At 60.2% G+C, this 26013-nt stretch overlaps 2 protein-coding genes across 8 annotated transcripts in view; one reads left to right on the top strand and one right to left on the bottom strand.

Moving 5' to 3' along the window:
- Positions 1 to 26013, bottom strand: part of GNB1L (G protein subunit beta 1 like) — a 51635-nt gene that overhangs the window by 7856 nt on the left and 17766 nt on the right. The window contains exon 1 of one of the 4 annotated variants that reach the window (XM_055080413.1): positions 59 to 186. The exons of 1 other annotated variant lie outside the window; for it this stretch is intronic. Coding sequence is in view for 2 of the 3 variants with exons in the window: in XM_028480476.2 (XP_028336277.1) it covers positions 15696 to 15962 (267 nt within the window). In the remaining variant the exon portion in view is untranslated. Of the gene's footprint in view, positions 1 to 58; positions 187 to 13876; positions 15963 to 18772; positions 19280 to 26013 lie in introns of those variants that run through there. 2 more of the 4 variants (XM_028480476.2, XM_007119081.3) reach the window with 2 other exon arrangements.
- TBX1 (T-box transcription factor 1) lies at positions 36 to 5877 on the top strand. 4 transcript variants are annotated; one of them, XM_055080411.1, is made up of 8 exons: positions 378 to 508; positions 1020 to 1506; positions 2341 to 2442; positions 2847 to 3297; positions 3687 to 3842; positions 4461 to 4528; positions 4610 to 4710; positions 4993 to 5877. In XM_055080411.1, exons 2-8 carry the CDS (start codon positions 1298 to 1300, stop codon positions 5463 to 5465), a joined length of 1560 nt encoding a protein of 519 aa, XP_054936386.1. In that variant the 5' UTR covers positions 378 to 508; positions 1020 to 1297; the 3' UTR covers positions 5466 to 5877. The 4 variants fall into 4 exon arrangements, with proteins under 4 accessions (XP_054936385.1, XP_028336528.1, XP_054936386.1 ...); XM_055080412.1 differs by having other exon boundaries at positions 3126 to 3297; positions 4993 to 5875; XM_055080410.1 differs by lacking the exon at positions 1020 to 1506 and having other exon boundaries at positions 36 to 508.

The following is a 26013-nucleotide window of genomic DNA, read 5'->3' as shown; positions in this document are numbered from 1 at the left end:
CCGGGGCGCAGCGCAGCGCGCGCCCGCCACTCGGCCCGGGGCGCGGGGCAGCGCTCACCTCGGCGGGGCTGCGCGGCCCGCGGGTCATGATCTCCGCGGTGTCCAGCCCGTGGCTCACGCAGCTCTCGCACTTCTGCGACGTTGCAGCCTTCACGGCCAGCAGCCTGAGCGGCCTGGGGGCGGCGGGGGGCTTCCCGGGCGCCGCGTCGCCGGGCGCCGACCCGTACGGCCCGCGCGAGCCCCCTCCGCCGCGCTACGAACCGTGCGCCGCCGCCGCCCCCGGCGCCCCGGGCCCGCCGCACGCCTACCCGTTCGCGCCGGCCGCCGGGGCCGCCACCAGCGCCGCTGCCGAGCCTGAGGGCCCCGGGGCCAGTTGCGCGGCCGCCGCCAAGGCGCCGGTGAAGAAGAACGCGAAGGTGGCCAGCGTGAGCGTGCAGCTGGAGATGAAGGCACTGTGGGACGAGTTCAACCAGCTGGGCACCGAGATGATCGTCACCAAGGCCGGCAGGTCAGGGCGCCCCTCCCTAGCCGCGCGCCTCGGTCCGACGCACGCGAGCGGGGCCGGCAAGCTGGGTGGGGGCGCGGCCGGCTCCTCCGCTCCCGGGTCCCGGCTCCGGCGACAGCCGCCTGGCGCGCGGGCGGAGGGGCCGGCGGAGGAGCGCGGCCGCCCGGGTGCACCCTCAGCCCCAGGACGCCGGCGCCTGAAGCAGGGGGCTGGCTCAGCTCGCCGGGCCCTCCCAGGGGCCTCACCAACTGGCAGATCCCAGTGGATCCCAACTTTTCAGAGGAAACTGCCTTCTTTGGTTCCCTAGTTCAGTCGATCCGGGCTAGATGGAGGCGCAGGCCGGCCATGGGGCAATGGTCTGGAACGTTGTAGGAGAGAGTTAAGACCCTTCAAAACTGTGCTGTGTTTCAGGGGAGATTGCTATCCAGTCTTCTCAGGCCTACGTCTCGGGCGATGGTGGGGCCTGGCTCTCCTGCTGGGGCCGCCGCCTTCAATTGGCCTGTGTTTGTTTTAGGGGCCCAGAGAGAAGGGGAACAAGTTTTGCGATGCAACCAATTTGACCGGCAGACAAAGGCGGGTGCCGGTCTGTGTCTAGTGTACACAGGAGACACCAGCTCTGGGTCCACACAGCCAAGGGGAGCTCGGGGCCTGTTTGCAGAGCCTGCTCGTGGTTTCTCTTTCCGTGCCGCGGCGTCCGCCCTGGGAGCCTGGGGCCTGTGCCCAGCTCCAGATCAGGGGTCTTCTCCAGGCTCTCCTGCTGGCCCTGGGCACTTGGCCTCCCCCCGCCTCCCCATGAGGACTGTGCCCCAGCCTCCGGCCCAGTCCAGCCCAGCAAGGGCCTCGGCGGGGCCAGGCTCGCCCCAGAAGCCAGCATTCTGCAGCCCTCTCCGGCCTGCAGAGGCGAGGGCAGGCGTGGCAGGCTTGTCCAGGAGGCCTGGCATCTGTTTTCTGCCCACCGCCCTCAAGGAGTTGCCTGTTTGGGGAAGCTGCAGGACCAGCAGGTGGGGGCCTCATGCTGTCCTCCAGGGCCCAGCGGCCCACACTGAGGGCAAGGCCGGCCCATGGCCAGTGGCCAGGGTAGGAGCCGCAGAATGTCCTTTCCAGAGCCCGGGTCAGTCACCGAGTCGGAGCCCAGGGGAGGGGAGAGTTAGGGGACCCCAAGGACACAAGCCAAGTCAGCCCTGAGTAGCTGCGTCTTGGGAACTTGCGTGTGTCCCCGAGGAAGGTGGGGAGACTCCAGCACTGGGTGGGAGGCAGGGCCTCAGAGTCGGGACTGTGGACTCCAAGGCTCGGCCTCACTGGAGGGACTGGGGAGCAGCCGCAGATCCAGCCGGAAGGGCAACTGGGACTCCTCAGAATCACACGGTCTGCCTCGCTTTCACTTTGTTCGAGCCGGGAGCTTAGGGCGGTTGATTAGATCGAGCAGGGGAGGCCTGGCCGAGGGCCGAGGATCCCCGGGGCCGGTGCTACTGCCGGCTGAGGCTAGCTCGGGATGGGACGGCTGGATCGGCAGTTGCTAGGCTGGGTCTACACGGGCAAAGTTGGTGGAAGAAGCCAAAGGCCTATGTTCAAGAGTGGAGGCTTGGCTCGAGCACTGAGTTCGCCATTGTTGTGTTTCTAAAAAGGGGGCAGGGGCCTGTCCTGCCGTCCACTCGCCCTCGACTGGCCAGGGGCCTGGTCGGGTTAGTCAAGCAGACGAGTGAGGGGAGATGTGACGAGGGGCCTCCCCACCCAGCACAGCTGCCGGCCCGGCGGGGAGGCCACGTCCTGGGCTGGTGGAGGTGGGCCGCCCTGCCCTCCCCCACGTGAGGTGACCGAGGTCCCACCGCCCCCAGGCGCATGTTCCCCACCTTCCAAGTGAAGCTCTTCGGCATGGACCCCATGGCCGACTACATGCTCCTCATGGACTTCGTGCCCGTGGACGACAAGCGCTACCGGTGAGCGGCCAGCCGGGCCTGGAGGGCGGTGGGTCCCTGCCTGGCCAGGCTGGTGCGGGTGGGTGGCCCAGGACAGTAGTGACCGGTGCCCCCTCCCCACTCCTGCCAGACCCCAGACCCACATGCCCCACTCCCAGCAGTTCTGGGGAGTGGCCCTCAGGGGGTCATGCAGGCTGGGCCCCCACCGGCTGGCCCCTCGCGCACAGCCCCTGCCTTTTCCGTGTCCCCCTCTACCGAGAGGTGAGCGCCGGCACCCCGTCCCTTCCCCCACCCCCCCAGGAACGCTGGGCCCCAGAGCTGGCAGGAAAGGTGGGGTGGCCAGGAAAGATTATGCAGGGCGGGCCTGGCTGCCCGGACAATTAACAGCAATTAATAAAGAGAACCTGGTCCGCCCTGCGCCCTAGGCCGCCGGCGTGGCCCAATCTGGGCTCCCGCCGCGCCGGCGACACAGGAGGCCCAGAGCAGCGACCCGCGTGCGGCGAAATGTGGCGCCAGGGCCCGGCTTCCTCCCTCTGGTCGCTTCCTGCCGCTTGTGTATCAGGACGGGGAGTTTTTCTCTTTCCTCACATTGCCCCTGGAAAAGCTCCCCGTTCACCTGTGGGAACCTCATCAGAGGCACCTTCGGGGTTCCCTCGGCAAGGCCCTCACCCCAGCATGCTGTGGCCCCTGCCCCGGCGTCCCAGGTACGCCTTCCACAGCTCATCCTGGCTGGTGGCCGGGAAGGCAGACCCCGCCACGCCCGGCCGCGTACACTACCACCCCGACTCACCGGCCAAGGGGGCACAGTGGATGAAGCAAATCGTCTCCTTCGACAAGCTCAAGCTGACTAACAACCTGCTGGACGACAATGGCCATGTGAGCGACCCCCCCAGGCTACCGCCCTGTCCCCCAGCAGGCCCTCGGGAGTCCCTGCTGACTGGAGCCAGAGGCAGAGCTTGGGCAGCTTGGGTGTGGATGAGGGACAGGCCGAGGAGAGCTAGCCCTCCGGTCAGGGGCTCGGGGACTGGTGGGTCACACTGCTTCCCTCGCCCCACTCCTTGTGTTTTGCTGGAGGCTTTTTAACTGGAAAGGATGGGGCCATGCGGGGTGGGGTTGAGGGCAGCAGCCTTTGGAATCCCGGCGGTGATGCCCCACGGCCCAGCCTCCTTTTGGGAGCTCAGGGTTCTGCCGACTTGTCTGGAAGCTCACTGCCCGTCCGGACCTTGGCTGGTTTCCTAGCTCGGCCCTCACCACCTTTCTTCCAGATTATTCTCAACTCCATGCACAGATACCAGCCACGCTTCCACGTGGTCTATGTGGACCCGCGCAAAGACAGCGAGAAATACGCCGAGGAGAACTTCAAAACCTTTGTGTTTGAGGAGACACGCTTCACTGCGGTCACTGCCTACCAGAACCACCGGGTGAGGCCCGGGGTGGCCCGGTCAACACTTCTGGGCAGGGGTGCAATTTTCAGTTGCTGCCTGGGGGACAGAAGGTTCCATTCCTGGAAACCCCACTCGATGGAGCCCCACCCCCAGAGCCTCAGGCAGCCCCCTCCCCTCTGCTGCAGGCGGGACCAGCCTCCTATCAGGTTGACCTCTCAAGGGGGAACTGTCACTGTGGCCTGAAAGTTTGTTTTCCAAACCATTCCGGAAACGCCCCATCAGGGGCCTGATGCGTGGTTTACCCAGATTCCTAGGGTGCCCCTCCACTCTGGACCACAGCGGGGGTGGGGGATGGAAGTGACTACATTCCCATCCCAGCCGGGGGCGCAGGGTCTCTATCCTAATCACTTGGGACGGAAAAGACAGTTTCCTTAGCGAGAAAGGGGTCTCCCCAGCACCCCTGCCCCAGGAGAGAGGCACAACCCCTGCGGGAAAGGGAGCAGTTGTGGGCCAGGCATTTCTGGTCAGCCGAGAGTAGAGGGGCCCTTCCTGAGTCGGGGAGGGCTGTCCTAACGCTCCCCTCCCCTCCACCGAGGTCCGGTGGCCCCAAGAGCAGGGGCTGGAGCCGGGTGCTCAGTGCCCGCTTCCCTGCAGATTACCCAGCTCAAGATCGCCAGTAACCCTTTCGCCAAAGGTTTCCGAGACTGCGACCCCGAGGACTGGTGAGTGTCCCCCAGGAGACAGCGAGCGCGCGGGCGCCTAGCTGGGCGCCCCCTAACCCGCCGCCCACCTCCCTCCCGCAGGCCCCGGAACCATCGGCCCGGCGCGCTGCCGCTCATGAGCGCCTTTGCGCGCTCGCGGAACCCAGTGGCCTCCCCCACACAGCCCAACGGCGCGGAGAAAGGTAGGGCCGGGGTCGTGGGATCTGGGCAGACGGCAGCGCTCGGCCTCGCCCGCGCCGCAGGGGCGCTCGCGGCCTTCGCGCGCCGGTTGCACAACGGCCGCGGCGGCGGGCAAGCGCGCACTCGCCCGCCCGGCCCGACGGCTGCGCCTGCCCGCCCCGCCCGCCGTCCCAGTGGAGGGCGCGGGCCCCCGGGGAGGGCCGGGGGCTGGGCAGGGGCGCGGGGCGGGGGCGGGCGCGCTCTCGTGGGCCTCTTCGCGGCTCAGCCCTCGGCCGTCCCCGCAGACGCGGCCGAGGCCCGGCGAGAATTCGAGCGCGACGCGGGCGGCCCGGCCGTGCTCGGGGACCCGGCGCACCCGCCGCAGCTGCTGGCGCGGGTGCTGAGCCCCGCGCTGCCCGGGGCCGGCGTCCCGCTGCCCGGCGCGCCCGGAGGCCGGCCCAGCCCCCCGCACCCCGAGCTGCGCCTGGAGGCGCCCGGCGCGTCGGAGCCGCTGCACCACCACCCCTACAAGTACCCGGCCACCGCCTACGACCACTACCTCGGGGCCAAGAGCCGGCCAGCGCCCTACCCGCTGCCGGGCCTGCGCGGCCACGGCTTCCACGCGCACGCGCACCCGCACGCGCACCCGCACCCGCACCACCACCCCGCCGTGAGCCCCGCAGCCGCCGCCGCCGCGGCCGCCGCCGCGGCCGCCGCCAGCATGTACTCATCGGCCGGGGCCGCGCCACCCGGCTCTTACGACTACTGCCCCAGATAATGCGGGCGCCCGCCTGGGGGTCCGGTCCACCCAGCCCGGGGCCACCGCCGGCCCCCTTCCCGGGCCTCCAAGCCGTCGGGCCTCCATCCGCCAGCCCCAGAGCTGTCCAAGGACCTGGTTCCCTGGCCCCCTGGCCCCAGGGCCACCGCGGGTCCCTCCTCGGCCCCGAGGGCCCCGGGTCCGCACCGCCAGTGCCAAAGTGCGCGGTTCGCGCCGGAAGGAAGTGATATTTATTGTTCTCCGCGAGACCGCGACGTCCCCCGGCCCGGCTGGCAGTTGCAGTGTAGACGACCCGAGAACCCGTCTGCAGGCGGTGTAGATACTTGTAGATATTTGTAGATAACTGTAGATAACGCGCCGGCGCCGCCTTGATAAACGGTTTCGCCTCTTTTGGAAGCTGCCTGAGTGTCCATTTCTTTGCGTCCAGTCACATCGCGCGGGGTGTCTCTGGGAGAGCGAGTCCGGGCTGACTCGGGGACTCGGGGTCTCCCTGCAGCTGGGTCCTGGGCGGGGCGGGGGTCCCTGAGGTGCGCTCCGAGCCCCTCCTCCCAGCCCCCTCCCGGCCACGCCTCCCTGCGTCCTCCCCGCCCCTCCCAGCCCGGCCAGAGCGCCCCTCCCCCACTGCCACCTTGTGGCCCCAGGTGTGCATCCGGCCTTGTTAAATTCCTCGCTTGGCGGTTGTCCCTTTTCTAGGAGTTGGGCCCGCACCCCTGGCCTGTTTTCAGGCCGGTGCCTGTCCTGTGTGTTTTTCCACGGAAGCTGGTATAACGGTCTTGGTCGTGCAGGACAGGGCACTGTCCGTTGGGGGCTGGGAAGGGGAGAAGCCCTGACTCTTATCGGAAAGACAAAAACAGGTAGTTCTGCTCTTGTAGCATTTCCCTGGCTGGCCCTGGCTCAGGCCTGCGTTTTCCCCTGTTTATTGACTTTATTTGCTGTGAGTGTCCCCACGGAGTGACCTGGACAGGGCCACAATGACAGTGGTCATGAGTCATCTTGAAACCTGCCTGTGAAGCGTTTTTCCCAGGCCAGGTGGTGAGGGACCTATTAGCTCAACAACAGGGATGGGGCCAGAGGAACCCTTTGATCCCTCCCTTCCTGAGTCCAGGCAGGAAGAGCTGACAGCCTGTCAACGTCAAGGCTGCTGACTTGGACACGAGACGGACGGGAAATGCTAGTGGCTGAGGTTTTGTCCCCCTTCTGTGCCTGACCCAGTGTATTTGCGTCGATCGCTGCCAGGAGTCACCACATCTCCAAGGACACAGCCAGGCATTTCCTGATGCCTGCCCCGCGCTGGACTCTTTTTTCTCGGATGTGTCAGTCCTGGAGGCGGAAGTGACCTAGAGCTTAGCAATTGGACAGCAGGAACCGTTCCCTTGAGGCAGGTCTAGGAAGGGAGGTGGTGACCAAGGCTGCTGAAGGGTGAGCTCTGGAGCCAGGGCCCTCCAGTGCCTCATGGGGCACCTGGTGCCCGGGCATGAAGACTTGCAGCACTGCCTGAGTGGCCAGCGGGCTTCGTGGACAGAGCTTCAGGAAGGCACTCCTGAGGGCAGCCCTGGACACCACCCCTGATGGACACTACTACTCCCCACTGCAGATCTCCCTATGGGTGAGCCAGCTGTGCCACTGGGCTCCCCTGCTTGGGGGCCACAAATGCACCCAGCACCCCCTGTCCTGGGAGGCCTGCAGGAGTGATGGGCAGTGGTTTGCCCTGCTGAACTAGTCTTCCCTGTGGGCGCTGGCCACCCCTTCGGGACCACTGTGGTTCTCAGGCCTCCCTCTCCCCACTGCACACTTTCACCATCCAGACTGGGGGAAAACCATGGGTGGAGAAATCTCTTTTCTGGTTTTGTTCAAAGCTAAAGTGAGGAGATGCTTCCCCTGAACCAACGCTGGCACATGGCGTTTGCAGGTGAGAGGACTCAGTTGAGCGCGGCCCCTCCCGAGATCACCACCCACTGGAGAGGGAGAGCCCTGCTGCTGTCTGATGCGGGGCCGTGCACGTGCTGATGAACGGGACAGAATAAAGGTCAACGTCGGGCTCCCGGCCGGCTGCATTCGAGAGCCAGGCGGCCTCTGGGCTAGTCCCTGCAGACGGTTGCCTGCCCTGGGGAACGGCCCCCAGAGGTGGGTTCTCTCCCCGCTGCCCCCACAGGTAAGTTGGCCTGGCTGAGAACTTGTCATACGCGGGTCGTGAGCTGGGTGCCCAGCCGGCCACAATGCACGGGTCAGGGTTCTCTATCTCAGACCAGTGTCCAGTCTCCGGTGAAGGGTGCTTGTTTGTTCTCGAGTGGGTGCTGTGCTGCCCGTCACCCCCACAGACCGCCATCACCCTGCCTTTCATCCTGGGGGTCAGAGGGAAGGGTTGGCTTGGGGCACCCAGCCTCTGCCGTGGGCTTCGCGTTTCAGAAGGGCGCTCGGGCCTCTCTCAGTCGCTCATGCTGACCCGAGTGCTTGGGGAGCACCATCAGCTGCACGCATCCTCCCTGGGGCCGTCCATCATCTTCCCTCTTCCGGCCCCTCCTCCCACACCCCGACCCTTCTCTGTGTGTGGCTGGGGTCCTGTTCGCCCCTCCTCCTCGGGGGCTCACCCTCAGCTGTTGGATGCCCCCACAAGCATCTTCCTTGCATTTCCCTGTCGGCCCAGAGGCCCTGTTCCAGCCCTCTTGCCTGTCCCCAGGTTCTGGCGGCTGGGGCAGCGAGGACGAGAGCTAGGACCAGGAGGGACCTCAGAGCTCTGGTCCAGGGGCTCTGGACTCTTCAATCCCAAAGCTCTTCAAAGAACAACAACGTCCACTGTGTGAAAGAGGGAAAGTCGGGAGCAAGTGGAGGAGGGTGGGGCCTTCGGGCCCCACCTCAGGGGTCTCAGGAGCCCAAGGACCCTGGGGTGTGGGGTGACGATGCCCAGCAGCAGGCGGCTCCCTGGGCCGGCTGCCGCCTTCCTCCGTCCCACAGCCTGTGTCTGGGACGTAAAGGGCCCAGCTCCCAGGGAGGCTTGGGAACTGCCTGCCCTCCCCGTGCCCCTGGCGCAAACGGTTGGCGGTTCTGGAGACTCGCCCGGTGCCAGGCGGCCGCAAGCCCGGTGGTTGCACCCCTTCACCTGAGTCCCCAGAGCCCCTGCTCTGGAGCCCTGTGACCCCACAGAACCGCGCCCGCTGGTGTGAGGATGCTCAGGATGGACCCCCTGCACCGCATTGCCAGCTGTGGGATGCAGGTGGTCTGTTCGGTGGTCCTCAGGCCCGAGTTGAGGAGGGAAGGGCCCTGGCGGTTGTGGGGCTGCAGCCCCTTCCCTGGGGCTGGGGAGGTCCAGAGGGTATGTGGGCCATGAACGGGGGTGGGGGCGGGGGAGGGTGACGCACTGCCCTCCAGGTGCTGCTGCAGATCAAAGCCACGTGCAGGCGGCCAGAGGGAGGTGGGGGCCGGGAGCTTCTTCTAGGACCAAAAGGATGATTCCCGTGGAGGCAGGAGTGCGGCCCAGCTGGAGCTGGGTGCAAAGGGGGCGAGCCTGGTTCCACAGGCCCAGGCCTTGGTTTCCCTACTGTGACGGGGCGCCCCCTCCTCCTCTGTGTGGGCCCAGTGAGGCCCTTCGGTTCTGTGGGTTCCCGGGCAGAACGTCCGCACAGGCCTGTTCCTATGTGCCTTCCCCAATATGGAAGCGGCTTCTGCGTCCTGACACAGGCCCAGCTGGGAACAGGCGGGGGACACGGCCCAGCCCTGGGAGGGGACGACGGGGGTGTTTGCTGGTCTACCTCACACGTTTTCTGTATTTAGAAAAACTCAAATTGTGCCTTTGATTCAATTCCCTTTCCTGCTTGTTGTACTACTTCAAACCAGATGGGTTCACGAGATGAAACTTCGGAATCTCGGCGTCTCCACTTAACTGCTGCCAGGTCTGTGTGTGGGAAACAGCAGAACCAAAGGTATTTTGTTGAAAGCAGCCCACTTCGGGAGGAGCTGAGGTCTTAATAGCAGCGATTAAATTATCTTCTTAATTATAAAGAGGAACGTTGACATCCTTTATCAGCTCTCGACTGCACGGAGCACACACCTAACCCCCTCCTCCCAGCCCCACCGTGGCGCCCCCCTGGGCTGGCGGACAGCCGGGCGCTCCTGTGGCGAGGACCTCTATGCCAGTGATCCAGAGATGCCATCTCGGACATCCAAAGGCTCATTCTTCCTTGGTGGCATCAGCAGGAGCCTGCACCTCCGGTGGACGGGGCCGGACCTGAGGAAAGGCTCGTTTTCTCAGCCACGTGTGTGTGTGCCCACTGGGTAGGGCCCGTGCAGCCCTGGGGGCTACCCTCTTGCCCCAAAGACAGCCAGCCCCCCACACCCCCAGGAGACCCCCATCCTACGCAGCCCCTCCCCCAGCACTGGCCCCTCCGGGACAATGCCCCTCCCAGCACTCCTGTCTTCCCAGCCTCCTCCTGGCTCCTCTTGGTTGTCCTAACCTCAGTTCCTCTCCCCTTTTTCCCATCTCAGAGCCCAACCTTTATCCCAGGATGCATTTTCTAGGTTCTTTCCCAGGACCTTTTGTGACCTCATCACCCAGTGAAGGTGGTGATGGCAGCCAGGCCAATGGAGGCCTCGTGCAGGGAGAGGACAGCGCTTGGGGTCTCTCCAAGGCCCCGGCTGCACTTGGACCTTCCCCCAGCAGGGGGGGTGTCCCCAAGGGCAGGCAGGTTCTCCATGGCAGGGGCCGCCTGGTAGACTGGGTTGCTGCCCGGAACACAAGCCCTTCCCACATGCCTTAGTGCGCTGGGACCCCTGTGTGCCCGAGGGCCGACCGGCCGCCGCTTCCTTTGAGGCCAGCAGGGGGGGCTCAGGGCTGCAGGAGCCCCACACACCCGGGTCGGGCGTGAGGCCACTACCTCCACCCCTCCGATGTTGTGCTGGGGACTCGGAGCCCCCGGGTATGGCTGTGAGGCCGAAGCAAAATATGGAAGTAGCCGCGTCTGTGCAAACTGTCACCCTTCTGGTAACAGTGAGTGGAGTCTTAAAGGGGCTAAGAAAAACAGGCAGCTTCCTTGAGACGCAGCTGGCCCGTCTGGAAGCTCTCTGGCCGGGCCCTTCTCCTGGGAGAGCCTGTGAGGTGGGGACTGGGCTGCCACTGAGCCAGGAGGCGGGCACTCACCCACCCACCACCCCGCGGCCGGCCTATGCCAGCGAGAAGCCTCTGGCCATTTAGGGCAAAGTCACTGTCCACGGGGGTGGCCGAGGAGAGGCCACGCCCCACGCGCGCCTGCTGCTGTATTCCCTGACCAGACAGCGCTACCCGAGAGCTGACCCAGCGCCCCGAGGAGGCGGGTGGCGGCCCTGCTTCCCCTTCTGCGGGCTGGGGTGTCCCAGGCACATTTCACCTCCTTGGCTCTGATGATCAAGCCCTCCCTCCCTTTGGGTGGCTGGCTGGGAGGGTCCATTTAGAGATGGGGCCCAGGACACAGTCAGCACCCCCTTCAGGAGAGCTGGACACCCAGTCGTGCCCACAAAGTGCTGCGGGGCTGGCCCCAAAGCTGCCTGGGCTTCATTTGCCACTGTCACTGTCCTGCTGTCACCTGCTTTCCTGAGTCCAAGGCCACGGGGGCCAATCCTGCCCTCTCATGGGCGGGCTGCAGACGGGAGCCCCCAGGCATCAGGCAGCCCGACACCATTGCTGCCAGGAAGGGGCCTGATCTCAGGTGGGCTGGGACAGCCTCTTCCTCGTGCTGACCGGGCCGATTCGCTCCCGGAAGCCGGCCCAGCCCTGCGCTCTGTGGCTGGGTCCCTCCAGTGGTCAGCTGCTTCCATGCATGTGTCTCACCCCAGGGAATTAAGGTCCCAGAAGACAAAGATCTTACCATGTGTACACCCAGAAAATAACGATGAATGTAAAACCTGGATTAAACCACAGCAAGAGATCACTTCACACCCATTAGGATGGATGGATATTATCAACACAAAACAAACAGAAAATAACAAGTGCTGGTAGGGATGGGGAGAAATTGGAACCCGTGCACTGCTGGTGGGAATGTAAACTGGTGCAGACGCCGTGGGAAACTAGAGTTTTCTCAAAAAGTGAAACATAGCAATACCATATGACTGAGCAATTCCACTCCAGGGAGTGGACCCAAGAGAACTGAGAGCAGAGACTTGAACCCACACTTGTCCACTCACGCTCAGGGCAGCTCAAGTCACAGCAGCCGAGAGGTGGAAACAGCCCACCTGTCAATAGCTGATCAATGGATAGAACTGATCAATTGAAAAATGGATAAAAAGATATGATCTGTCCACACAGGGAAATAAAAAGGAAGGACATTCTGACACTACAACGTGGATGACCCTTGATGTGATGCTCGTTGAAATGAGCCAGAAGGACAAGTCCTGTGTGGTTCCCCCTACATGAGGTCCCTGGGCTTGTCAGACTCAGAGACAGAAAGTATGGTGGGGGCCAGGGGCTGGGCAGGGGTTGGGGGAGGGGGAGTTAGTGTTTGATGGGGGCAGAGTGTCAGTTTGGGAAGATGAAAAGTTCTGAAGGTGACAGTGGTGACAGCTGCAGGACAGTGTGAGTGTACTTGATGCCGCTGAGCTGTGCACTTAAAAATGGTTAAAATGGCAATGATTTTTAATGTATATTTATGTATATTTAACAATTAAAAACCGCTGGATTATCCAGTCTGCAAAAAACCATGCTGTTCATCTCAAATTGATCAAGTCCTCACCTGTCTCTAAACCAGCAGATTTTCACACGATAGTTTTGTCCCCAGGAGCTTGGGCAGCATTTGGAGACACTGTCGGTTGTCACACGGGGTGGGTGGAGGCCGGCCCCCTGCAGTGCACAGGAATCTTCAGGGCAGGTGTCACAGGGTCTGGAGCAGCTCGCAGTGCGGCCGCAGTGTTCTGAGCCCCTCAGCCTGCCTGGCACGCAGCTGGGTGGCAACTGGGTGGGCGAGCGCCCATCCTAGGGGAGCCACTCTCCTGGCTACGTGTCCACGAGGCCGGGTCTACCCAGCCCCCTCCATGAGCCCCCTGGTGCCCAGGGACCCAGACTTGCCATAAGGCAGGCCATCCAGCCCTGGGCTCAAACCTGGGTGTGGGGTCAGGACCCGGGAGAGAGCCCCTGCCAGCACCAGAGCCCAGCCAGTCCCATTGGCCCTGGAGCAGAAGGGACCTGCAGGGCAGGCGATGGTGGGATCTTTTTCACTGACCCCTGTTGCTCCTCCGAAACCACCAGGAAAGTCGCTGAGGCTTCACAGTCAGAGCCTGTGCCGACCACCGACCCCCGACATTCAACCCCAGGAGCTAGGCTCTTGCTGGCCCCTCCACCGGCCCCTCCTGGCCTGCCCAGCGTCTCTCCCTCTGTTTGTGGGGTTCTGACCCTCTGGGGGCCAGGCCCAGGGTGGGGAGAGGCAGGGGCCAGAGCGACACTTCCAGGTACGTCTCGTGCCCGCCCCACAGTGTTTGCTGAGACACAGTTTCTGCTCTAAAGGACCACATGTCCCCCAGGGAGGGACAGGGATGCCCACCAGGATTGGCTGGGGCAGCCGTGCTCTGGGGAGGGCAGGGGGCTCAGGACAGGCTGAGCAGAGGCAAGGCCCCTTGGGGGCATGTCCAGCTGGCCCTGCTCAGGACCGTGCATGACCAGGCTGGTGCGTGAAGCCTCATGGCAGCACATCCACCCACGAGGGACGGATGGATGGGGACGCACCCCAACGTCCACAAAACCAGGACACGGCCAGGTGAGCCCGGCAGGGGGTGGGTGCGACATTCATCCCTCCGTCCACAGGACCTGATGCAGGCGAGTGGGGAAGGCGGCCTGGTCAGCCTGGGGACACGGGACACGGTGGGACCCGTCTCCACACTCGGAAGAGGCAGAGCCGCAGACACCAGGACAGACAGGGCGGCAGGGCCACGGAGCGACTACGAGGGGCAGGGCGGCCGCACCGGGTGGACTGCAGCTGTCATGAAGCAGGTCGTCTCGCCGTGAAGATGGAGCCGGGCCTGCTCACTCCTTCCTGACTGGACCCCACCCTGGTGCTGCCCCTCCTCCCTCCACGCCCCGTGTCTGAGCTCGTCCGTGTGTTGGCGTAGCTCTCGGGTCTGTTATTTATTGCTAATCACAAAACAGCGCCTTCTCCCTCTTTAATTCTCCAGGGAGGTAAGAGGGCCATTGAGGGCCGGCGGTCACGGCCAGGAAGGCAAGACTGCAGCGGGCACAGCTCTGGCCTTGGCTCATCCTGCCCACGAGGAGAGATGTGTATCCAGAAAGGGTCCATACAGGCCCACCTGATGGGCTATCCCATTTTTTGGGCAAGTGGCTGCAGGCCCCGGTGGCCAGAGCTCACCTGATATCTGGAGGCCGCTGCTTCACGCTGAAGCTGGGCACTGGCTACACGGGGCTGTGGTTTTTCCCTTCATTTTGGTCTCCTCTTGAAATTTCCAAAAAAAAAAAAAAAAGTCAATTGTTCAATAAATTCTCAAGATTGATAAGTTGTATGTTGTGTAATGGTAATTCCCTATATAGTCACATTCTAACTCAGTTCATAAATCAAAATTTATGAAGAAAAGCAAAATTTCCCCAATACTTAAACACTGGTTGCAAACTCATTAAAAACTCTTCTAAACATTTTTTTTTTTTTTTTGTGGTACGCAAGCCTCTCACTGTTGTGGCCTCTCCTGTTGTGGAGCACAGGCTCCGGACGCCCAGGCTCAGCGGCCATGGCTCACGGGCCCAGCCGCTCCGCGGCATGTGGGATCTTCCCGGACCGGGGCACGAACCCGTGTCCCCTGCATCGGCAGGCGGACTCTCAACCACTGCACCACCAGGGAAGCCCTCTTCTAAACATTTAACAAAACGACAGCCTCACGTCTACTTCTAACGTCTCAGGAGAGACTCGTGGAAGCTGGTTCTCGCCTGTTTCTCTCCCTCCAAGGCGCGTCCTCAGTTCTGGGGTCTCATTTTGTAAAGGCTACAAACACTCTAAGGCCCTCCATCAGGAGGTGGGGTCTGTGTCTCCCACACACCACGGCTAGGCAAAGGTGGCTCTGGGTGCCCGCCTGGCTCGCTGGCCAAGCCCTCGGTGCCCCCATGAAGAATGACTCCCCTGAGGCCGCCACACCGAGAGCCCACCCGAAGGCACCCCATGGGCGGTGCCCCCGTGCCGCCTTGTCCCGTGGAGAGAGACAAACTGCCCGGTGGGCCCTCAGCCTTCCTGACTGACGACTCACGTGCATGCCCGTGAATCTGGGCTGATTATTAACATCCCAGCAACGGGACCAGACCAGGGACTCAACTTCTCAACATGCACGTCTTGACGAACAACAAGCACACAGGCATCCTGTCATCCTGTCCTCTTCCTGCTGCTATAACAAAATACCACGGGCTGGGCAGCTTATCAGCCAGAGACTCTGCTCAGTTCTGGAGGCTGGAGGTCTAAGACAAAGGCGGATTCGGGGTCAGGCAAGGGCCCACATACTGGTTCGGGCACTAATCCCATTCTTGGGGCTCCACCCTCATGACCTAGTCACCCCCCAAGGGCCCTGCCTCCAACCGCCATCATGTTGGGGGTTAGGATTCTAGCCTATGGACTGTGGAGATGCAGACCTTTGGGGAAAAACAGTCTTCAGGCGCGTGCGGCTACCTGCTGTGACAGTACGTTTCTGGCACACTTTGTTATTAGAGTGTTGATGAGGATTCTTGGCCTATTTGAACAGAACCAGTGACTGTCACCGTGATGCCCATGGCGGCCCCTGGACCCTCAGAACTGCTCCTGGCCCCTGTGAACACACCCTGGCCTGTGGCAGCCGCGAGATTCACCCCACCCCCACCCCCGTCTGCCCAGTGCCACGGAAGCAGCTCTGCTTTAGGGCAGGAGCCACACACGTCTCTGTGAAGGGCAGGCAATGAACACTGGCCCTGGGGCCCGAGGTCCGGGCGCTGCGCACAGGGCGCCGGGCTGCGACACGGAGAGTGAACCTGCCCTCCAGCTCAGAGACTGAGCACCCAGGGCAGGTGCTGGCCGTGGACGCAGGTGGCTCCTGCGTCCTCCTGGTGGGATGAGGGAAGAGCCAGGAGCGCCTACTCATTTTCCAGTTCAGCCACCATGAGTCTGTCCTGCTTCATCACCTGTGGCTGTGCCTCCCACTCAGATGCTTCCCCGAGTGGATCCTTTCGGGACTGGTGGCCTCTACCTGGTGGGCACGGCCCCACCACACAGCAGCCGCCTTGTCCTCCCCACCTCATTCAGCTCCGTCCAGTCATGCGCTTCCCACCTGCCCGGATCCCGAGGGGCCTCCAGACGAGCTGGTGTGAGGGTGGCCGCATCTGGGCAGGGCCAAGCAGCCCCAACACACAGGAGACCAGGGAGGGTGGGGAGGGGGCTGCACACCCGGCCCGGCCCAGGTGCACAGCCTGCTCAGCTTAACCACAGACCAGGCTCCGCGCAAGGTGCCAGCTGGTTGAGCTCCGAGCCTCCAAAGAACCTTGGGTCGTCTCCTCTCTGCACACCACTCCCAGAGCTGCTCCTGCAGAGACATGGGTGGGAAACACCTAACAGCCTTGCTTGCTGGGGGTGCAGACGCTCACGGCACGCGGCACAGAGCAGCCTGCAGGACAGCCCTCCCCAGGGAACCCCTCGGTGGCAGTGTCCAGCCCCCGGGGCCGTGTTTACAGAGCACGTGGCAGTCTGAACTTCTCAGACCTCTTGAAGCTCATGGAGCCCAGGAAAAGGTGAGAATTCCCAACTGTGCTGCGTCCCCTGGTCACTTGCCCGGCCCGCCGCTGACCTCTTGCTTGTCCAAGAGGGGCCGGGGCAGCGCGATGCTGGGATGACCATGGGACCCACCCATAGAGTGCCAGGCGGCTGGAAGAGGGCCAGGCAGTGGCGAGCTCAGGAGAAATGCCTGTGTCCCCAGACCCACTTCCTCTGGTCCTGAGCGTATGGCAGGGCTGTCACAACCCGACTTGGCCCCTTGCATGGAGATTTGGCCACAAGATGTCCTTGGGACACTGCTGACAGAATGTGGCCTTGGTGGGCAGCCCAGAGCCCAGCTCAGGGCCAGCAGCCGTGATCTTCTGGGAGTCTCTGCCTGTGCCTTCAATGGAGGTGAGGGCCAGGCATGGATGGACACTGTGTCCCCCGAGCCCTCTCCCCCTCCGGGGCTGAGTCACGGCAGGCAGCACGCACAGCTCACCCCCAACGCTTGGGAGGCACCTCTGGCTTCTTGTGGTTCCCTGTCCCTCTGCCGGGAGGACACGCTGCCACAGCTGTTTTCGTGAATTCAGTGATTCTGCCAAAGGACCGCTGAGCTGATGGCGCGGATATAAGCAGGCACGGGCACCATGTCCTCAGCCACGGCCTGGTTTTAGAGGCTGCCCCAGCCCAGCGCCCGGCACCTCGGGGTCACAGCTGCGGCGGGACCCGCAGAATGACTGATGTGTTCACAGCTATGCTCTAGTGAGGAGGCCAAGTGGGTCCTGAGATAGAGTCCTTTGCTGTTTAGCACCAGCCTCTGGTCCAGTCTCCAGGACAGACCCACGGGAGGGGACGCTGGCCTGAACGTTGGCTTTGCTGGGGGTGGGGGCACATGTGAGATGCAGGAGCCCGGCCAGGCCGGAGAAGCAGAGTCGGCCTACTGAAAGGGGCACCCAGTGCCCTACTGCCTCCCGTGGAGAAGGCAGAGGGTGGGGTCCTGAGCAGACCACAGTGCCCAGAAGACGCCCCACACGCGGGGTTCAAGTCTCTGCAGCCTAAACAGAGCCGCCCGTCTTGCTGGCATTCGTGATGTGAAAACCCCTCTGGATGCGCACGCACCCCCCAACATCCCAGGGGCCGCAGCCCCTCCCAGATGTGCTGGAGGAAACCCGGCAGCACCTCTGTCCAACGGGCCCATGGGGAGGCCCGTCCCTGAGCTGGGATGGTGCACAGCCCCCCAGTCAGGGGTGTGGGTCTGGGGGGCCCCGGCTGGATCAGCAGCACAGGTTGCAGGCAGTGTGGTGGGCACCTGGGCCTGGTCGCGGGGCAGATACCTGCTGGTCCAGGTGGCTCAGGTCAGACGTCTGCTAGCTAGATCCAGAACGCTCTGCTCTGCCCACGGGGATTGGCTCCTCTTGCCGGGGCCCAGGGTCATCCGCCCACAACCGCAGCTCTGGACCCTTGTCCACCACGAGGCCCCGCAGCCCCAGGACCCGTCCCCACTGCCGCTTCTGACCTTCGGGGAAGAGTGACCACAGATCTCTCCAAGGATGCAGGTGGCCCTCGCAGCTGTGGGGAGGCACATCTTCTGGAGCCCGAGGAGGGCAAGCTGGTCTCACATGAAGCTCCCCCAACACCCTCGGTGCCCCCCTCTCAGCACCCCACGCAGTGCTGGCATTTCAACCCCACTTGTGTCCCTCATGGTCCCTGCTTCAACCAATCAGCCAAACCTCAGAGCCCTTCAGCCCCCAAGCTGAACCTGGAGGCCAGACTCTCCAGCAGGGCCCTGTTCCAGTGGGTTCGGCACCCCGCCACCTGGATGCACACGTGTTCTCCAGATGCCTGGGAAAGCCACGCAGCCCTTCTGGAGCACAGCCACCGCAGACCCCACCCTCAGGCCTGCTGGGACCCAGTCTGGTTATAAGCAAAGTGTGGAGTAGGGGGGTCCTGAGTGCCCCTTCGGGCCCCTGCCTCGGGGGAGGCCATTCAGGTCCTGCAGCCAAAGGGGGGCTGACCTCAGGTAGGGTGTGAAGGGGGCAAAGAAGCTGATGGAACGAAGGGGTTTGTGGCCCCCAGCTTGGTCGGGCTTTGCCCACAGCCCCCATCCCAATTTTCAGGGTCCCATTCCTTCCCAATCAACAGCCCAGCCTTGAGAGAAGCTGTCCTGAGGTCTGGGCTCGGCCCCACGTGGGAGCAGCCGGCGGCTGCCCCGTGTGAGCGGCTGCAACAGTGCCCCTGGTCCCCGTCTGTCTCGCTTGAGCTGCTGGGCTTTACGCCTAGAAGCCACCCTGGGACAGCCACCTGCCACTCTCGGCCTCACTCCACGAGGTGGCCCCTCTTTCCTCCTGCTGGTCCTGCTGGAGGCTTAGCCCTGTGCCTTCCCCGCCACCCCATAGGGGGCCCTCTCCCTGCCGCGCTCCTGTCAGGAGCCCGTCACCGGCTCAACCCTGTGATGCAGGAGCTCCTGGCCGTCTGCGGTGTGAGGAACCCAGGACCCGGGCCCCACACTTGGCATCCCTGCTGGACGGACCAGCCACCCTGCCCAGTGGAGGCTCTGAGGACAGACAGCTCTGAGCTCTGACCACCCGGGGAAGCAGGGGGTCACCTGGGAGAATTTGTACCTCAAGCCCGCACATTTGCAAACAAGTTTATTATCAGGCGCCCCCGGGTCGGCCTCTTGCCTGGGTCGCTGGTGCCCAGTGTCTGGCCTGGTTATGCTTTAAATGGCAGTCACCGTGGCACAGATGCTGTGCTTCATGAAAGGGAGCAGGTCCAATGCAGGAAGGAGGCCCGAATGACCGGCTCTTCCCATGACCAGTGGGGCCCGTGGCCCATGGCCTCCGACCCCTTGCACCACCTTCCCACTATCCAAGTGTCCTGACAAGGAGCCACGAGTCACGTGCGCGGGTAGAGAGACCAGACACTGATGCGCTGATCCCCAGACCCTGTGGCCAGCAAGCCGTCGGCAGCGAAGGCCACGCAGTGCACGGTGGCGCTGTGGAAGGCCAGCACGGCCAGCGGCTTCATCGTCCGCCAGTGAAACACACGGACGCGATGGTCCCAGCCCGCGGTGGCCAGGATCCTACGGTCTGGCCGAATCTTGATGTCGGCGATCCCGGGGTTGGTGAGCACGTGAGTCCCACGCACCTGTGATCAGACCGGCAGGGAGAACCGTTAGGTGGCTTCTTAGACCTGCCTCCGCGCCTCGCGCTCTAGCAGGACGCCCCCGTCAGGAACAGGGAGCCAAGCGCTCCTGCCAACTTACTGCTACCTCCTGGAGCCAGCACGGGCGACCTCTGCCCTTGGCCAGACCCTCGGGTTGAGACAGGACAGACCTCAGTGGACTGCGGCCTGGGCCCTTCCCCAAGGAAATACTGACCCCCAGCGTCCAGGCAGCACCACCCACTGGACGGCAGCAAGGTCGGTGGGTCCTCTCTCACGAAACCTCACCGCACCCAAAGCAGGAGGAGCAGAAGGAACGCAAACCCCACCTTCAGCAAAGCCGGGGGGAGGGCAGCCCTGTGTGGCATGCGAGGGGAAGGTCGCCCGGGGCTGGATGCGCAGCCATTGCGGGGCCATCTGGCAGCTCTGCCCCACGCTGACAACACACACTTGGCCATCGTCGTGATGACCCAAATGGCCACGTCCTTCCACCCATCCTGCCTTGGCCCAGCCGTGGGCACCAGGAGTCCTTGCTGCCCTGGGGTCGCTGGTGTGCCCACAGCAGCTCCCCTTTCTCTGTGAATTCAACTCCTGTTGGGCCAGAGCAGCCTCAGGGAGAGTCATTCGTTTTTCAAAGACAACACAGGGAAAAGGAGGAAAGAAACGCAGCGAAAGATGGCAGCATTTCCTCGGAAGCACCCAGACACTCACCAGGCACTTTTGCAAATCAGCAAAACAGAACTTCATGAAGCAATGATCTCCATAAAACAAGAACCAGGAGAGCAAACCCGGAGGAGGGAGCCTGATCCACAGGCACCGAGAGAAGCAAACACTGCAGAAGCGAGGGGAATCGGAAGAGACAGCAAAGGCAGGCGTGACCTAACCTGGGGACAGAGGCGCGGCCACTGGAGAGAAACAGCAGATGTGGAAGGCCGCGCAGCTGCTCTGACCTTTGCCGTTTAGAAAATCTGTTCTTGTTTCTAGAAACTGAAGTCTTAGGATCTACAGAGAGGCTACAGGGTGGTCACAGGAAGATGCGCTTGATAACGTCATTGGACGCAAAGCTGATTAGTCCTTTTGTCAGGCAAAAGGATCAAGTCAACCGTGAGGGCAGAATGGCCCATGGCCACGTCTGGGCCATGTCTGGGCCAGACGGCGGGGTGACGCCTGCGAAGCTGGGAGGGGAGGCCCGAGAATTTTATATCCAGCCAAACTGTCGCTCAGGTATGAGAACAACAGACAAGCATTTGTGAACATGTAAGAACCCAGGGGATGCGTCCCATCAGCTCTTCCTGGAGAACTAGGAGATTAAGTCCAGTCTCTTAGGAGAAAACAGGGGAACGGCAGCAAGTGGCCTGGCAGAGAGTAGGGAACATAGTCCCCTGCAGGATTAGGCCTGAGACAATACGGGGATCAAGGCTACAGAACCGGTTGTGTAACTAACAGAAATACGGGAGGGCAGCAAAAGAGACGGGTGTGAAGTTCACTGATCTGCTCATCTTTGTCATCTGGGTCGAAGATGAGGTGCTGACAAAACAACCTCACTTCCTCTCCCCACCCAGGTGTAATTGTTTCCTAGTATTTGTCCTTGTATTTCTCTGAAAAGGAATAAAAATATACGCAACAGACTTTTGACTGGATTCTAAAGTTAAAGCCAAATGTGTGCTGTGAACGTGAGAGACACCAAAAGAATGACTGGCCAAGAAACCCCGGGAGCCAGCAGACGAGAGAGTCGGGGCCCACCCCGGGGACGAGGGAGCACTCGGAAAGACTGTGCCCACACTTGACAACGACAGAGTGTGTACAGCTCACAACGAGAAGCCGCGAATGTCTGCTCAGCAGACAAACAGACACCCTTCACGAAGCTGGGACTACAGGAGGTGGCTGTGATGGGCAGCTGGTGCCAGACCACTCCGTGTGCTGCCAACAACCACCAACTGGACAAAAGACACTACGTGACTGCGTCCAGGCACCAACACCGGCGGGAAGGGCAGCTGACAGGGGAGCCTCCCAGAGGCCCAGTAGCTCTCTGCTGGGGGAATGTCTGGCAGCAAAGTCCAGGCGGAGCACAGCGGCCACGTGAAGCCAAGGAGGTGATGAGAGGGTGGGGCCGCTGGAACCCATGGGGTGAGGCAGCAGCATGGAGGGGGCTGGGGGAGGGATTACAGGCCGTGTGGGTCCCACGAGTCCTTGTGAGGGCTGGGCTGTGCCCACTCAGGGCACCACACGAGGTTAACTGGCCAGTGGCTGCTGCAGGGTTAAAGGGAATGAATACAAGAGATCAACAGTGATCTTGGACCCAGCAGTCGAGGGTGACATCTGTGTGTCCACACAAGACCAACTGAGACCCCGTGTGGCTGTGCTGCAGGGCAGGCATCACGCCCTGGTTGGGTCTACTCTGGCCAACCATGATGAAGCTGGAAACCAAGCCCCACAAGTGCGAAGGGGAGGTACAGTTTGGAAGGTGAGTCCCACGCATTACAGGAGCCTGGGGATGACCCTGGGCCCCACATACTGCCTGACAGAGTGGAAGCCAAGCCCATGGTGCAGGTGAACAGCCGCAGGGATGAGAGTGATTGCTCTGCAAAGTAACAGAATCCAGTCTCCATCTCCATCAGTACAATGTCTGGCACAGGCAAAAATTACTAGACACTCAAAGAAGTAGGAAAAAAAGCAGTTAATGGAAACCAGCCCAGAATGGCACAGGTGTGGAACATATCAGACAAAGACTTTAAAGCAATATTTAAATACGTTCCAAAAAATGAAAGAAAATGCAAATAATTACCAAAAAATTGTCTTGATGAGTGAACAGATAGGATCTATTAGCAGAGAAATGGAAATTCAGAACCAACTCAGAACAGCCAACACTCTGTGAAGGTGAAGAGCAAAGCAGGAGGACCGACTTCACAACTTGCTGTGAAGCTATAGGAATCAAGACCATGGATGTTGGTGGAAGAACAGACAAATGGATCAGTGGAACAGAACAAAGAGCCCAGAAATGGACCCCCATAAGCACGTGACCTTTGACACAGGAGCAAAGTAGCCTTTTCAACAAACGGCGCTGGAACAACTGGACGTCCACATGAGAAGAAACAAATCCAGACACAGACCTGCCACCTTCACAAAAATCAACTCAAAATACACCAAAGACCTAAATGTAAATTGCAAAACTATAGAACTCTTAGATGACGACAGGAGAAAACCTAGGTGACCTTGTATTTAGATACAACACCAGAGCACAATCCATAAAGAAAACAACTGATAATCTGACTTCACTAAAATTAGAAACTTCTGCTCTGTAAAGACACTGTTGAAAGAATGAGAAGACAAGCCAAATACTAAGAGAAAGTATCTGCAAAGACGCATCTGATAAAGGGCTGTTTCCCAAAATACACAAGAACTCTTAAGAAAATGAGCAACCCAATTTAAAAATGGGCAAAAAGCCTGAACAGACACCTCAGCACAGAAGATACACAGATGGCAAATAAGCATGTGAAAAGATGCTCCATATCGTATGTCATCAGAGAAATGCAAATGACAACAACCAGATACCACTGCACATCTGGACACATGTCATTATACATTCGTCCAAACCCATAGGATGTACATCACCAGAAGTGACCCCTGATGTGAACCACGGGCTCTGGGTGATGATGAGGTGTCAGTGTAGTTCCATCGATTGTTAACAAATGTCCCACTTGTTGGGGGGGATGTCGATAGTGGGGCGGCTGGGGGTATATGGGAAATCTCTGTACCTTCCTCTCAATTTTGCTGTGAACCTAAAACTGCTCTAAAAATAGAATCTTTTGTTTAAAAAAAAAGCACAATAATAGAAAATGTAGAACTGAAAAGCTAATAACTGATGTGAAAAATGTGTAGGACAGGCTTAACAGCAGATTGGAAATTATTATTTTTTAAAAGTCTGTAAACTAGGGGACATTATCAATGGACATGATCTGACCTGAAGAAGAGAGAAAACTGACCAGAGCCTCGGGGGCCATGGGACAATGTCACTCAGGGAGGCCAGACCCCTGAAAACCACAGATAAAAAGAACGTCTCGGGGGCTTCCCTGGTGGCGCAGTGGTTGCGCGTCCGCCTGCCAATGCAGGGGAACCGGGTTCGCGCCCCGGTCTGGGAGGATCCCACATGCCGCGGAGCGGCTGGGCCCGTGAGCCATGGCCGCTGAGCCTGCGCGTCCGGAGCCTGTGCTCCGCAACGGGAAAGGCCACAGCGGAGGGAGGCCCGCATACAACAAAAAAAAAAAAAAAAAAAAGAACGTCTCGGGAGCAGCCGAGGGGAAGCCCCACGAGGTGACCAGGAGCGAGGACCAGACGCCACGAGTCCCAGCAGACGGGGGTCACCGGAGACCACGTGTCTTCAAAGCACACGAAGGAAGAAAACCAAGTGCTCCAGAGAAAAGGCAGAGGTTGTCGCAAAGCATGAAAAAGCAGAGCCCCACTAGAGGGCCCGACAAGATGGCCAGGCAGAGCGCACAGGACAAAACAGAACCCGTGCAATGAGGTCGCGTGCGCGGCTGGCCCACGAGGGGGACGCCTGTGTGTGAAGGGAGGCTGAAGGTGAAAGACGGAAAAAAGCTACAGAAGGAAGCAGCAGCCAGAAGACACCTGGCCTGAGCCATGTGAATCGTTGCTGAAACGGGCTTTCAGGCAAAAATCCTTTCCAGAGATAACAAGAGTTCAACCCCCCCCCAACAGGAAGATTGGTGAGGCAGCAGCATGGAGGGGGCTGGGGGAGGGATTACAGGCCGTGTGGGTCCCACGAGTCCTTGTGAGGGCTGGGCTGTGCCCACTCAGGGCACCACACGAGGTTAACTGGCCAGTGGCTGCTGCAGGGTTAAAGGGAATGAATACAAGAGATCAACAGTGATCTTGGACCCAGCAGTCGAGGGTGACATCTGTGTGTCCACACAAGACCAACTGAGACCCCGTGTGGCTGTGCTGCAGGGCAGGCATCACGCCCTGGTTGGGTCTACTCTGGCCAACCATGATGAAGCTGGAAACCAAGCCCCACAAGTGCGAAGGGGAGGTACAGTTTGGAAGGTGAGTCCCACGCATTACAGGAGCCTGGGGATGACCCTGGGCCCCACATACTGCCTGACAGAGTGGAAGCCAAGCCCATGGTGCAGGTGAACAGCCGCAGGGATGAGAGTGATTGCTCTGCAAAGTAACAGAATCCAGTCTCCATCTCCATCAGTACAATGTCTGGCACAGGCAAAAATTACTAGACACTCAAAGAAGTAGGAAAAAAAGCAGTTAATGGAAACCAGCCCAGAATGGCACAGGTGTGGAACATATCAGACAAAGACTTTAAAGCAATATTTAAATACGTTCCAAAAAATGAAAGAAAATGCAAATAATTACCAAAAAATTGTCTTGATGAGTGAACAGATAGGATCTATTAGCAGAGAAATGGAAATTCAGAACCAACTCAGAACAGCCAACACTCTGTGAAGGTGAAGAGCAAAGCAGGAGGACCGACTTCACAACTTGCTGTGAAGCTATAGGAATCAAGACCATGGATGTTGGTGGAAGAACAGACAAATGGATCAGTGGAACAGAACAAAGAGCCCAGAAATGGACCCCCATAAGCACGTGACCTTTGACACAGGAGCAAAGTAGCCTTTTCAACAAACGGCGCTGGAACAACTGGACGTCCACATGAGAAGAAACAAATCCAGACACAGACCTGCCACCTTCACAAAAATCAACTCAAAATACACCAAAGACCTAAATGTAAATTGCAAAACTATAGAACTCTTAGATGACGACAGGAGAAAACCTAGGTGACCTTGTATTTAGATACAACACCAGAGCACAATCCATAAAGAAAACAACTGATAATCTGACTTCACTAAAATTAGAAACTTCTGCTCTGTAAAGACACTGTTGAAAGAATGAGAAGACAAGCCAAATACTAAGAGAAAGTATCTGCAAAGACGCATCTGATAAAGGGCTGTTTCCCAAAATACACAAGAACTCTTAAGAAAATGAGCAACCCAATTTAAAAATGGGCAAAAAGCCTGAACAGACACCTCAGCACAGAAGATACACAGATGGCAAATAAGCATGTGAAAAGATGCTCCATATCGTATGTCATCAGAGAAATGCAAATGACAACAACCAGATACCACTGCACATCTGGACACATGTCATTATACATTCGTCCAAACCCATAGGATGTACATCACCAGAAGTGACCCCTGATGTGAACCACGGGCTCTGGGTGATGATGAGGTGTCAGTGTAGTTCCATCGATTGTTAACAAATGTCCCACTTGTTGGGGGGGATGTCGATAGTGGGGCGGCTGGGGGTATATGGGAAATCTCTGTACCTTCCTCTCAATTTTGCTGTGAACCTAAAACTGCTCTAAAAATAGAGTCTTTTGTTTAAAAAAAAAGCACAATAATAGAAAATGTAGAACTGAAAAGCTAATAACTGATGTGAAAAATGTGTAGGACAGGCTTAACAGCAGATTGGAAATTATTATTTTTTAAAAGTCTGTAAACTAGGGGACATTATCAATGGACATGATCTGACCTGAAGAAGAGAGAAAACTGACCAGAGCCTCGGGGGCCATGGGACAATGTCACTCAGGGAGGCCAGACCCCTGAAAACCACAGATAAAAAGAACGTCTCGGGGGCTTCCCTGGTGGCGCAGTGGTTGCGCGTCCGCCTGCCAATGCAGGGGAACCGGGTTC

Source organism: Physeter macrocephalus, chromosome 19 (genome assembly GCF_002837175.3).
Source record: "Physeter macrocephalus isolate SW-GA chromosome 19, ASM283717v5, whole genome shotgun sequence".
NCBI classification, from domain to species: domain Eukaryota; kingdom Metazoa; phylum Chordata; class Mammalia; order Artiodactyla; family Physeteridae; genus Physeter; species Physeter macrocephalus.
This window is presented reverse-complemented; position numbering and strand designations above follow the sequence as displayed.

Bases quoted from the DNA above. Each gene is read 5' to 3' on its own strand.
- TBX1 (XM_055080410.1), top strand. From the start codon at position 87: ATGATCTCCGCGGTGTCCAGCCCGTGGCTCACGCAGCTCTCGCACTTC. The intron at 509-2,340 runs GTCAGGGCGCCC...CACCGCCCCCAG, and splicing joins ATCGTCACCAAGGCCGGCAG to GCGCATGTTCCCCACCTTCC. The intron at 4,711-4,992 runs GTAGGGCCGGGG...CCGTCCCCGCAG, and splicing joins GCCCAACGGCGCGGAGAAAG to ACGCGGCCGAGGCCCGGCGA.